The 13,043-nt window shown below is 37.2% G+C and overlaps 1 protein-coding gene across 1 annotated transcript in view; it reads left to right on the top strand.

The window, feature by feature from the left end:
* Positions 1-12,816, top strand: part of LOC149298791 (inter-alpha-trypsin inhibitor heavy chain H5-like) — a 42,323-nt gene extending 29,507 nt beyond the window's left edge. The window contains exons 7-13 of the mRNA XM_089487091.1: positions 5,572-5,743; positions 6,707-7,016; positions 8,041-8,594; positions 9,102-9,155; positions 10,336-10,452; positions 10,800-11,177; positions 12,533-12,816. Coding sequence (XP_089343217.1) covers positions 5,572-5,743; positions 6,707-7,016; positions 8,041-8,594; positions 9,102-9,155; positions 10,336-10,452; positions 10,800-11,177; positions 12,533-12,816 — 1,869 coding nt within the window. The remainder of the gene's footprint in view (positions 1-5,571; positions 5,744-6,706; positions 7,017-8,040; positions 8,595-9,101; positions 9,156-10,335; positions 10,453-10,799; positions 11,178-12,532) is intronic.
* The last annotated feature ends 227 nt before the right edge of the window (positions 12,817-13,043 follow it).

Genomic DNA, 13,043 nt, shown 5'->3' with positions numbered 1-13,043 from the left:
CCATTAAAAATCAGACGTTTCCAGCCACAATAGTCATTTACAACATTAATCAAGTCATTTTAATGGAATACCAATTGTGTGTCCATAGAGAATCTGTTGACATTTTAAAATGTATATTCTTTAACTAATTAATCTGAAATCATTTCACTTACCAACTTTATGAAAATTACTGATACATAAACCCACCATAATGCCCAAACTATTCACTATTATCCTGTGTGCACTTCACGTACGGCAGTAATACCAGAAGTCAGGACATCTGCTAGGACCACCCACCTAGTTCGTTTTGCAGCTATTCCCTATTTACACCAGACTATAGTTTTCTTGTTATTCATGCCAGAAACACATCTGATAAGAAGCTTGTAATACAGTAGTGAGTAGGGGCACAAAGTATTTATACAGAAGCCAAGAGTGTTTTTTCTTAAACTCACTTATCTAGATGCTAGGATGCTTTATGTCTCAATGTAGTTATTTTTAGTGTTACAAGACTTATCCAGCCGGGAAGGAAATGCCGGGATCAATGTATAAGAAGCACAGGCCTTGCCCCGAGAAAGCAGGCCTCGGTAGTTCTAAAGAGTTGGCAGAAGTCTAGAAATGGCTGCTTTCCAAGGGGAACAGTGCTCAGACTGCCAACGATTCTCCAAGACAGCTGCTGAGTAAACACTAATTCCGGTTTCTGCATTACTGATTCCCCAAGCAACCTCACGTCCTTCTCAGTTCCAGTTCTTAAGAAACACTGAGAAACAAGCACACGCTATTTTTCTAGATTTTATTTTGAAATATTAGTCCACGGGGATAGGGGTGGCCTAGCATATCACTTACTGTAAAATCTTTCATGTAAAATCATTTTCATAACCTCTTGTTAAACGAAGAATGGGTGCATCTTATATACAAATTCAAAATAAATGGTTGTATACTTGAATTTTGATTACAACTTTGCATATCATGGATGAGTGGGTTTTATACTCTAAAGGGTACTACGGATGCTTAGATAACTATCCTCCACCAGCATTTTGACTACAAATGGGCTCTTTACTTCCGCAAAAGGGACAGAAAGCCAGAAACACTTGTCATATCTGCCAACGTTTTAAATGGCCAAAGACATACACTTTTAATTTAAGGAGTTGTGGCTGGGACCAGGGTTTTGCTGAGATTTCTTAAAATGAATTTGGGAGCACCTCATAGCGATTTATGTAATGGAATTTAGCATATGATAAGATATATAGCATATATTTGTTTACACTTTTTTTTAAACAGGTTGTACGCTCTTCCAAAAAACATATTTAGGACTATAGAAGACTGTGATTCACTCATACACACCTAACATTCTGCTCTCCTAGGAAAGAGGGACCTCAGTGGAGAAAAGGGGTGCAAGGGGATTTTGTCCCCAAATCATTCAAAATAAGTACTGAATTAGTGTATTAGTTAATATTCTTAAATTATCACTAGGACTACTATAGCTTGTGATTGGCAAGGAGGTAGCCACCTTCTAATATATAATGCAGACCTGGCCATAATAGCGATACCTTGGCCAGGGCTTCTTTGTGGCACTTTTTTTGCTTTAGGGTTGTTGTGCCTTTTTGGTGGATAATAAAAAGAGATATTCCTGATGCCCTGAATAATTGTGTGACATGGTTATTGGATTATTAAATACCAACTTCTTAATGAAGTAGTTCATTGATGCAGACAGATGTTCTATCATAGCATCCGTTATTATTGATGTGGCATTTCATTGATGGATTGGAATCAAATGACTTTTGCTTATTAAAGGAGAGCAAAAGTTGGCTGAAGTTCATGTGGGTAGACTGATGGAATATTAAACTCAGTCATATAACTAAGCCTTTGTTTTCAATATCATCTGTTCACTTTTCTCCTTCAAAACAATTTAATCAGAGGAGAAAATTGGATTCATGGAAATGTTTATAATTACAGATATCCACATACTTTGGATGCTGCGTTGTCATTGTGGGTTTTTGTTTTTGGAAAAATACCAATGTAATTTTAAAGCCAGTCTGACATCATTAGTATACCTAATGTAAATAAAACACACCAAAACCATTTGTTACTTGTTCTTAATGAAAAATAATAAAACTGAGCGTGGGCTCTGCAGGAATGTTGGCGCCACATTAGGAGAGCTAAAAGAATAAGGTTAAAATGTCACAACTTTTTATATCAACTATTTGTAAGGAGTACAACAATAGAAAAGTGTTACCAGGGATGTGATTCTTACATGTGTAATTGTCTGTATAAAGAACTTACGGGATCTGTTAGTATTTATATTGAAAATAAAGGTAGCTTTTGTTGATAAAATAAATAAATAAATAAAGGTAGCTTTTGTTGACGATAAAATTGTGATTCCAGTTGGCACTTTCACTATATGACCAAAAGTATGTGGACAACTGATCATCACACATATATGAACTTGTTGGCCATCCTATTCCAAAACCATGGGCATTAGTATGAGTCGCCCCTCCCCACATTTTTGGCTATTACAGCTTCCACAAAATTTGTGTGTCTGTGGGATTCAGCCAAAAGAGCATTGCTGAGGTCAGACACTGACATTGGATAAGGAGGCCTGGCTCGCAGTCACCATACCAATTCATTCCATAAGTGTTCAGTGGGGTAAAGGGGGAGCGCTCTGTCAGGGCCAATCAACTTCCTCCACACCAAACATGTCTTTATGGGGCTTGCATTGTTCACAGGGGCACAGTTGCATTGCTTGTACTGATTGCTTCCAGAAGCAGTTTGGAACTCTGTAGTCAGTGATGCTACACATGACAGGCAATTCTTATGTGCTTCAGAACTTGGCAGCCATGCACTGTGGAGTGTGCATGCTCTACTACTTTGGGGCTGAGCTGTTGTTACTCATAGATGTTTCCCACAATAACATTGAAGAGAAGCAGATCTATCAGGGTAGAAATTTCACAACTTGACTTGTGTCAAAGGTGGCATCCTATGACAGTGCCAAGTTTAATGTCACTGAGCTCCTTAGTATGACCCATTCTACTACCAATTGTTGTCTATGGTGATGGCTGCATATGTTTCTGATTTTATACACCTGTTAGCAATAAATGTGACTGAAACACCTAATCTCAATAATTAGGAGGGGTGTCCACATGCTTTTGGTCCTATATTGTCTAAGAATGTTTTCTGAATTGCACGTGTCAGTTAATATGAGAGAAGATGCATAAAGCAGATATATATTTGGCCTGACCAGCCAAATTTTCACATAATACCCACATCCATGAGTTAAATTAACTTCCCTTATAAATTAAAGTATGGACATACCGATTTAAATTCTCAGATGTTTTAAATTACCATAGATAACATATCCGAAATGTTAGGTTAATTTATAGCATACCATTTAGTCATATACAGAATTGATGGGATTTTCTAGCATTTAGATATGTTTGAAAACACAAACAGCATACAACCATGTGGGTCCTACTAGCCTTGCCTGCTGTGAAAAATACCTGAACTTGTACTATCAGGGTTCAGGATCAGCAATGCAACATATCACAATCTGTAGGATAGTTATTTTTGCATGCTTAAACTGATGTGATAGAAAAGACCTTACAGAGCTGAGTATTTTTACCAAGGGAAGAATAACTAAATGACATTAATAAGTCAAAGTAGAATACTAAACTAAGGAAGGACAAGAACTCATCATTGCCAGCACAGATAGATCAGAGTGTTTGGGTTTATACTAGATTAGAAAAAATGGATAAAGCCATATTAGTCCAAAAGGAAATGTAAAGAAAAAAAAGGCTGACAACATGGCCAATTATAGCAGTGCCTAGGTTTTTGGACAGTTGCGATTGGTCTTCACACCTAATATACACCGATCAGCCATAACATTATGACCACCTGCCTGATATTGTGTAGGTTCCCCTTTTGCTGCCAAAACATCCCTGACCCATCGAGGCATGGACTCCACTAGACCTCTGAAGGTGTGCTGTGGTATCTGGCACCAAGACGCTAGCAGCAGATCCTTTAAGTCCTGTAAGTTGCGAGGTGGGGCCTCCATGCATGCATTCTGATGCCATGTGTTCTCCAGGTAAGTATCACACATGCACAAGGCTATTCACGTGATATACAAGAAACTGTGAAATTAGATCAGGCCATCTTCTTCCATTTCTCTATGGTCTAGTTCTATGGTCTAGTTCTTAGTTCTCACATGCCAATTGTAGGCACTTTCGGCTGTGGACAGGGGTCAGCATGGGCACCCTGAATGGTCTGTGGCTATGCGGCCCCATATGCAACAAACTGCGGTGCACTGTGTGTTCTGACACCTTTCTATCAGAACCAGCATTAATATTTTCAGCAATTTTAGCTACAGTAGCTCGTCTGTTGGATTTGACCACACAAGCCAGCCTTCACCCCCCATGTGCATCAATGAGCCTTGGCCGTCCATGACCCTGTCGCTGGTTCACTGCTTTTCCTTCCTTGGACCATTTTCGTAGTGACCGCTGCAGACCAGGAACACTCCACAAGAGCTGCAGTTTTGGAGATGCTCTAATCCTGTCATCTAGCCATCACAATTAGGCACTTGTCAAAGACCCTCAGATCATTACTCATTTTTCCTGCTTTTAACACATCAACTTTGAGGATGAAAGGTTGCCTAATATATCCCACCCACTGACAGGTGCCATGATAACAAGATTATCAGTGTTATTCACTTCACCTGTCAGTGGTCATAATGTTATGGTTGATCAGTGTGAAGGTTGCACCTCCAGTTATGCATTCACTGAGATTTGTAGCACCGGTTATGTGTTTTATATTAACAGCAAGGCAGAAGAACTATATTTTATAATGACTGTTTAATATTGTACACGTTGGAAAATATTCATGGAGTGCCAAGGAGAATTATGTCACAGGGCAACCCAGCTCACAGTTTCTTTTATGTCTCTAGACTATTTAATAAATCAACCATAAAATGAAAAGTGCCTTTCCTTCCCAATAAATGTGAGCACATATTATTTTACTTTCAATATGAGGATCTTTCATGCAATGCGAGTGGTTTAATCTTACATCATTGAATTTATCACAAACAAGCATTCTTGCATTGAAGTAACTGAAGCTTCTGCATAATGACATATGACATTAAAAATGTCAGGCATGTTCTACAATTGGCTATTGTCCGAGTTGTAAGTGTTCAATTGTCCATGTAATTCTGATGGAATATTTTAATTCAGTGCTAATTTGTAACAACAGTTATACAATTGTGTTAGAAAGGTCACCAGTGAAACCAGCTGGTTAAACACGATTACACAGTTACTGAAACTGAATGACAAAAGAGGAGCAGTTTCCAGGTTTTTGCCATATGAAATAACAGCACGATTCTTTACTCTTAAATTAATGTATGCTTTAAATAAATAAAACACTATAGCCCATAGATTGATAGGCTTTTAAATGTTACCCAGTACATTGGGGAAAAAAATATATTTTTTAAACTTTAGAATACTTGTTTATCCAAACTAAGATTCAAAAATAAAGAGCTGTTTAATTTCAAATGAATCCTAAACATACGTTGTATAATTCCAAATGTTGTTTTAAATTTGCATTTTTTAGACCAAAGAAGCCTTATTTACAATTCTTCAAGATCTGCGGCCCGATGACCACTTTAATATCATTGGCTTTTCCACTAGAATCAAAGTGTGGCACCAAGACAAAATGGTGAAGGTCACCCCCAACAATATCCGGGATGCAAAGAAATTTATTTATGGGTTGTCCCCAACTGGAGGTAACAGAACTATAACTTTCATTAAAAAATTTGCTGTTAAAGCTTATAGTAAATAAATGAATATTATAATCTTATTACAAATTCTGTTGGGGTGTATAAGGTCTAAGAAGTGTAAAAATGAGGGGTCCAATAAGTAACTGGATTATGTGATTAAAATCAAGATTGGTGGAAGAAGAACCTAAATGTAGATGGATAGAGGGGCTCTGGAATGGTGAAAGAGTTGCATGTTAACAAATAAATTGATGGGTGATTGTGTATTAACACCTGTTGATAACAACTGGCTTCTTCTGTCTTTACCAAAATCACTGAAAGGACATAGACCCAGATTGCATATTCTGATCGCCTTCCTATATTATGGCAGTAGAACCAAGTCTCCCTATTGTAATATATAAATAATTGTAAATAAATACATTAAATTATATTATTTTGTTTCTGGCAGACTATACCCTGCTGTCTTTAGCAATACATTTCATAAGATAGGGGTGCTGATCAAACTAAAGAGTACCTCCATTTTCCCAACTAATAAGATTTTTTTACAACATAATCAAATTATACCAACATCCAGGATCTGTGACGGTATTTTACAGATTGCAAGTGTCATAATGAGCATAGGCAGCCCATTAAAAAAGAACATTTACCAATGGGTATTTTCTGTAGAGCAAAAAATGTAAATGGTTAAAACTTGAGTTTTTCAGAAATGTACTCCACTATTGAGTATGGCAGCATGCCACAGCCAGACCATGGTTCATGAAGCACATGTGAATAATGGTGGTCAGGTTAAGACAAAAATGTATGTGTTTGGCTAAATCACTTTTGCGTGAGATTTATTATCTGATGGAAAACAATGCTTCCATATATTTTAGAGGTTGAATTATTAGTCAAATATTTATTTTCAAAAGGATTGAAGCAAGGAATAAAAAACGGTTTAATGGTAATATTTGTCACATATTTTTTTCTCCCCAGGTACTGATATTAATGGAGGCATCCGAACTGGTGCAAACCTTCTTAACAACTACCTTTCTCAAAATGGCTGGCATGAGAGGAGTGTATCCCTGATTGTTTTCTTGACTGATGGAAGGCCCACTGTTGGAGAAGTTCAGTCCACAAATATCATTGGAAACACCAAAAATGCCATCAAGGAAAAATTCTGCTTGTTTAGTATTGGGATTGGCAATGATGTGGATTATAATCTACTGGAAAAACTGTCTCTGGAGAACTGTGGCATGATGAGAAGGATCCATGAAGATGAAGATGCAGCAGTACAGCTGAAAGGGTATGTACTTATGCAAGGCCACCATAAGAAATTTTGGAGGCCAATAAAGAGCTAATACGTAACAAAGGATTACCTTATAACGTAAACTCCACTCTGTAAGCAGCAACAGTAATATGCAAAAAAGCTCTTGATGAGAGAGACAGGGGAAATTTAGGAGCAGGTTCTCACTAGATACAAATGTATCACCATCAATCATGAAATTGATGATGATGATACATTTGTATCCAGTGAGTACCTGCTCTTCTGTGTCCCCTGTCTGTCTCATCGAGAGCTTTTTTGCAATAAAGAGCTAATGCCTGGGACCTTATGGCCCTCCCATCATCCCACCGCATGTCCATTCCACTGTCCCACTCTTCACCAGACCTTATGACCCTCTTATAAACACACCTGATGACAGGAAGGACACGCTTAAGGTTAATGGCGTGTGGATACAGTGTTTCTTTGTCCCCACATAACTAACAAGCAAGGCCAGATTAACAAGCTTTGTACCCTAGAGCAGTGTTTGGGTCTTCCACCCAATTTATTTTCTATGTCAACTGCTACTAAGACATAATAAATGGAAAAAAAAAGATCAAAGTTAAATCTAAAACATAACTTTTAATGTTAGTCAAAATCAAAAGACATACTACAGGATATGTTAGAAATAAGACAGCCAAATCTAAACAAACTGGAGGAGCTGACAAACTATTTGGGGACAAATATGGCACAGGCAAGCTGTTTGGGGGCAAAGGTGGCACTCATAAACTGTTTGGGGGAAAGGTGGCAGTGACAAACTGTTTAGGGGCAAACTGGTCCTGTGGGACAAGTTGCTTGATGAAGTCAGGTGTCCTCCAAGGCAATTTTTGCACCAGGGCCCTGCAGTTTGTAAAAATGCTCCTGTGCACACAAGAACACAACTTTCTAAGGTCAGAGAAGGTAAATGTGGTCAAATTGTGAAATGTGTATATTTATTATTCCGTTTAAATTAGGAGATTTAGAGTTATTGAAAAGTCTGAATTCTGAAAAATTACTTTGCAAATTACAGGTTTTATGATGAGATTGGAACCCCACTGTTATCTGATATCCGCATCACTTACCCACCAGACAGCGTAGAATATGTCACACAAAATATGTTTTACAACTATTTTAATGGATCGGAAATTGTGGTAGCTGGGAAATTGCTCAATCGCTCCTCCAACACCTTGCATGTAAAAATCAAGGCAAGCAACAGCAATAAATATGTTGTCTTGGAAGACGATATTAACATAGAAGGCATGGTACAAAATGAAGTTACTGGATCAGAGCTCATTGCAGAAAATCCTGAATATAGAAATCATGTGGAAAGATTGTGGGGATACCTGACATTCAAGGAACTTCTTACAGCATGGCACAAAACTGATGATGGAAAGGAGAAGGAAGAAATAATGGCGAATGCCAGGAAGCTTGCATTAAATTATAACTTTGTAACCCCCTTTACCTTGTTGGAAGTGAAGGACTCTGGATTTCAGGCAGATCTTCCAAAAGAAGAGGCAACCAGTCTTCACACAGAAGGGATTGGACAGAAATTACTGAATCTACAAGGCAAAAAAGCTCCAGATGGTAATTGTACATATAATGTGATACATATAATATGTTATTGGCAGTCAGTTTATTGGTGAAGAACAGTGGGATATATATATATAGCGTCCTTATTATCAACGAGAATTTGGTAGTTTTTTTAATCTTGGGTTATTTTTAAGAATATAGATAATCTAAGAAAGAAAATGCAAGGACAGTAGGTCATAGTCTCAAACTAGGTTATGTGTAATTTGTGCCAGAATGGTGGACTAATGGGATATGATATCATAGACATAAAACAAGGTCAATGTTCAAATATTTTCAATATGCTATCCAGTTCTACATTTCTCTTTTAGGAATATGCTGCAATATGTTCGTGTTAATTTTGGAAGTTCAAGTTCAGGTTTTAATGTTAGTACTGGTTATTAATATTATAATATTATGGTTATCAAGGGGAAGTTTTATCTGAACGAAGCTGAGGTTTTATCTGTCTTTATACGCAATGTGCAGTGGAATACCTTCAATGTAATCTGCTTATGTTTCACGTAGATTCCCCACCTAAAAACCAAGGGAAACAAAAAACATCTGTCTCCAAAACATCAGGTAATGTGATGAACATGGACTCATTCAGGAAAACTCTGAACACCTGCAGTGTCCCAAAGGAATGATGCATAATCCACTGTTATTGATTCAGTTGTTCTAGTTATCACAGATGTCGAAACTATGGAGGCTAAAAAGACATTTTTCTTGCTTAAATATTGGCCATACAAACATACAAGATGTGTGGAAAAGTTATTTGTTCCACTGTTTTGATGGAAAAATTTTGACTGTTAAAAAGGAAGAGCGCAATTCCACATAGTGGAAGAAAAAGCGACCTAAACACTTTAAACGCACTTAATTAGTCTTTATCTGCTGCTTACATTTTAATTCACAAAAACTGTAGTGCAAAACAAAAACATGCCATGAGGTGCCATGATGAACTTCCAGTGACCAGTATGAGAGAGTGTGAGAACGAAAACACCAAATTTAACACACCTGCTCCCCATTCACACCTGAGACCTTGTAACACTAACGAGTCACATGACACCGGGGAAGGGAAATGGCTAATTGGGCCCAATTTGGACATTTCCACTTAGGGGTGTACTCACTTTTGTTGCCAAGGTTTTAGACATTAATGGCTGTGTGTTGAGTTATTTTGAGGGGACAGCAAATTTACACTGTTATACAGGCTGTACACTTCACATTGTAGCAGAGTGTCATTTCTCCAGTGTTGTCACATGAAAAGATATAATAAAATATTTACAAAAATGTGAGGGGTGTACTCACTTTTGTGAGATACTGTATATATATATATATATATATATGTATATATATATATATATATGACTCAGGAACTCTCTCCCGCTCCCATTATCCAAGCAGCTCACACAGTTCTGCCTCCCTATGCTTCGCTCCCATCACTCTAAACCGGTACGGAGCCCTGTCTTCATTTCTGTACACACACATTTTGTGTAAGCTGCTCCCCACTACCTCACGCTCACACAACTCAGTTAACAAAAAAAGGTGACTTTAAAAGTGCCCTTTTTGTTGGCATGCCTCAATTAAATAAAAAAAGGAAAAGACAAATATTTAATTATAGTTGACAAAAGAAATAGTAAAGATGTTATTTTGGCCTAATAATATTTTAATGAAAGCATATTATTATTAGAACACAAAGAGAACTCATGCTCTCCATAAATACACTGACTAACCTTTTCCTTTGTATATTTCTACTTCCTTTCAGCGGACGGAGACCCGCATTTTGTTGTTGATTTTCCTTTGAGCAAAGTGACTGTTTGTTTTAACATCGATGGTGAACCTGGGGACATCCTGAGGCTAGTTTCAGACCACAAAAACTCTGGTAAGTGTCTGAATATAGACTTCAAAAGGATGTAAAACACCAAAATGTACAGATTTGGTAACTGTTATATTGTTAAGCTTAGAAAATTCTAAATACTGCATCAGTCAGGAACCCAAGTCTTCTAAAATCTTATATAAATTTTTTTTGAATATAGTGCTTGGTTGGCAAAAGGCTGGAAAATAGTGTTATTGGAAAGGAGAAATGTATTTTGACCTGTTTTATTTTAACTGATAATAGATTTCTATGGAGAAATGTGACACTGATTCATATTCACTGTTTTGTACTGGTATTAATTAATTTGGAATACTAATATTTGTTTGTAATATATTATATATTATTCTTTCAAGGTGTAACAGTAAATGGACAGCTAATAGGAGCACCGGCACCTCTGAATGGGCATAAAAAACAAAGGACTTACTTTAGCAGTATCACCATCATCATCAACAAACCAAAACGATCTTACATTGAGATCACCCCCGCCAAAGTTATCTTAGACAGCAAGGATCGACTGATTCTGTCATGCTACAAGACAGCAACAGTGAAAAGCGATGACCTTGTGGTTTCCGTTAATGCCAAGTCAAACGTCACAGTGACCATTCAAGGCACCATCAGCTTTGTAATACTGGTTCATCACTACAAGAACCCAGCTCCATATCAAAGAAATCACCTGGGATTCTACATTTCCAACAGCAAAGGATTGTCTTCCAATTCTCATGGGCTTTTGGGTAATATGATATGGAACTACTATTATTATAAGTATTATTTTATCCAGCATTACAGCTTAACTTAGAGCATTATCTGTACTGGTTTAAACGCAGATGATATATCTGGCTATGATATCAGTCCATATAAGTATTGTATCAGTTAGGAACCCAAGTCCATTAAACTCCAAGGACCTCTGTACACTACTGCCACAATATGTATATAATACCGCAATTGCCTTTAATACACTTAAGAAACTCTAGGCTACTACTTAGGATCCCCTTAGCCACGAAGAAAGCATGGCAGGGCTGCAGTTGATCACAAGAACACTATTGTGCCATGTGAGACAATAGTGGGGTTTTAGGTAATAATATTAAGAAGCAGTCTCCTAGACTGTAGGCATACCTATTGTATCCCAATGGATAGACTATAACTGAACAATCCAGATGTAGACAATAATATCAATGGGCCCAATGCCACAAAAGCTCCCACTAAATCAATTAAAATCAGCAATGAGCCATACTAAGTATCAATTGCGGACTGTGGCCCTCATATATAAAGGGCCTATACATGTGAGACAGGCTATTGATACTGGTTAGTATCTAGTTAGCCAAAAATGTTTTACACCAGGACCAGAATAACATAAACATCCTATGCAAACCAGTTACACACAACTCCAATTTTACCACACCTTTTACCACTTTGGGAATTATTTATATACTGGAGAATATTTCCTATGGCCATATATCATTTTTCAGACATTAATACTCCTGTACTGCAGGGTTTGTTGAGTTGATGTCTCAGGAGCTGGATTGTTTTTTTTTTCTTCATCCTAGGCTTCCTGAAAAAAAAATGCATGGATTATATTACATATTTTTTTCATAGGATTTCATGCATCCTTCACGTATTTAAAGTACAGGGAGGCTGCTTTATTGTATCATTGTATACGCCCCACTTCCTTGATTGGAATACTGCACCTATGGGAATTTCCACCTTTAATATCTGAACTCTTACCAAACCATTCTTCTTAAAATGAAATAGGCTACTGTCTTTTGTTGAATTATTTGCTTCTGATTAAGGGTGCCGTTTTACCCACTTTGATGAATGTAATATTTTTGAATCTAAGTTCAGCATTACAAATGGAATTCCTGGTGCTTTTGTATATCTAAGCCCTTCCAATAATTAATTATTTCATTTGTTTAGAAAGCCCTGATAGATTGTTCCCATGGAAACTAAAACACGCATCTTACAATTTTCTGTGTTTTATGTGAATAAAAAATTACAGACTTCAAGGTTTATTTGCTTAAAATACTAGATGTATACCCATTTCAATATGGCAGTCTTTGGATACATGATTGACTTCATTTTTCCTCCCTAGGTCAATTTATATACAACGAAGTGAAAATCACTACAGCACCCCTCAGTACTAATAACAAAGCCGTTGGTAAACCAGCTCCTGCCCAAAATGTCACCATGCTGACGGTGAGAAATCGCAAGATTCCTGTGATCAGAAAGCAGAGGAAGTTATATAATGGCCTTCACCAAGTGGACTGCTGGTTTGCCAAGAATAATGCAGCTAAGTTAATTGATGGGACTTACCAGGACTATCTTGTATCCCATCCATTTGAGTCTGGAAATGATCTCATAACAAATGAAGTGTAATTTCAGCAATATTGACAATTGATGATACATTCCACTTTGTATATACCGAGCAATGATGGAAATTAACACTGGACATGGAGCAGTTCTCAGATACACACTAAGTGGTGTGGGTTTATATTGAAGAGATCATTCTTTGACAGTGCCATATATATTCGTTGCATTTCTAAAACTTAAAGTGATCATAACTGACTTTTTGGGGAAGTATGATTGTCTTGGTAATACTCCTG

This window comes from Sceloporus occidentalis, unplaced genomic scaffold (assembly GCF_023333645.1).
Source record: "Sceloporus occidentalis isolate IW3139 unplaced genomic scaffold, rSceOcc1.0.p SCAF_31, whole genome shotgun sequence".
In the NCBI taxonomy this organism is placed as follows: domain Eukaryota; kingdom Metazoa; phylum Chordata; class Lepidosauria; order Squamata; family Phrynosomatidae; genus Sceloporus; species Sceloporus occidentalis.
The sequence above is the reverse complement of the archived record's forward strand: the minus strand, read 5'-3'. Positions and strand labels throughout refer to the sequence as shown.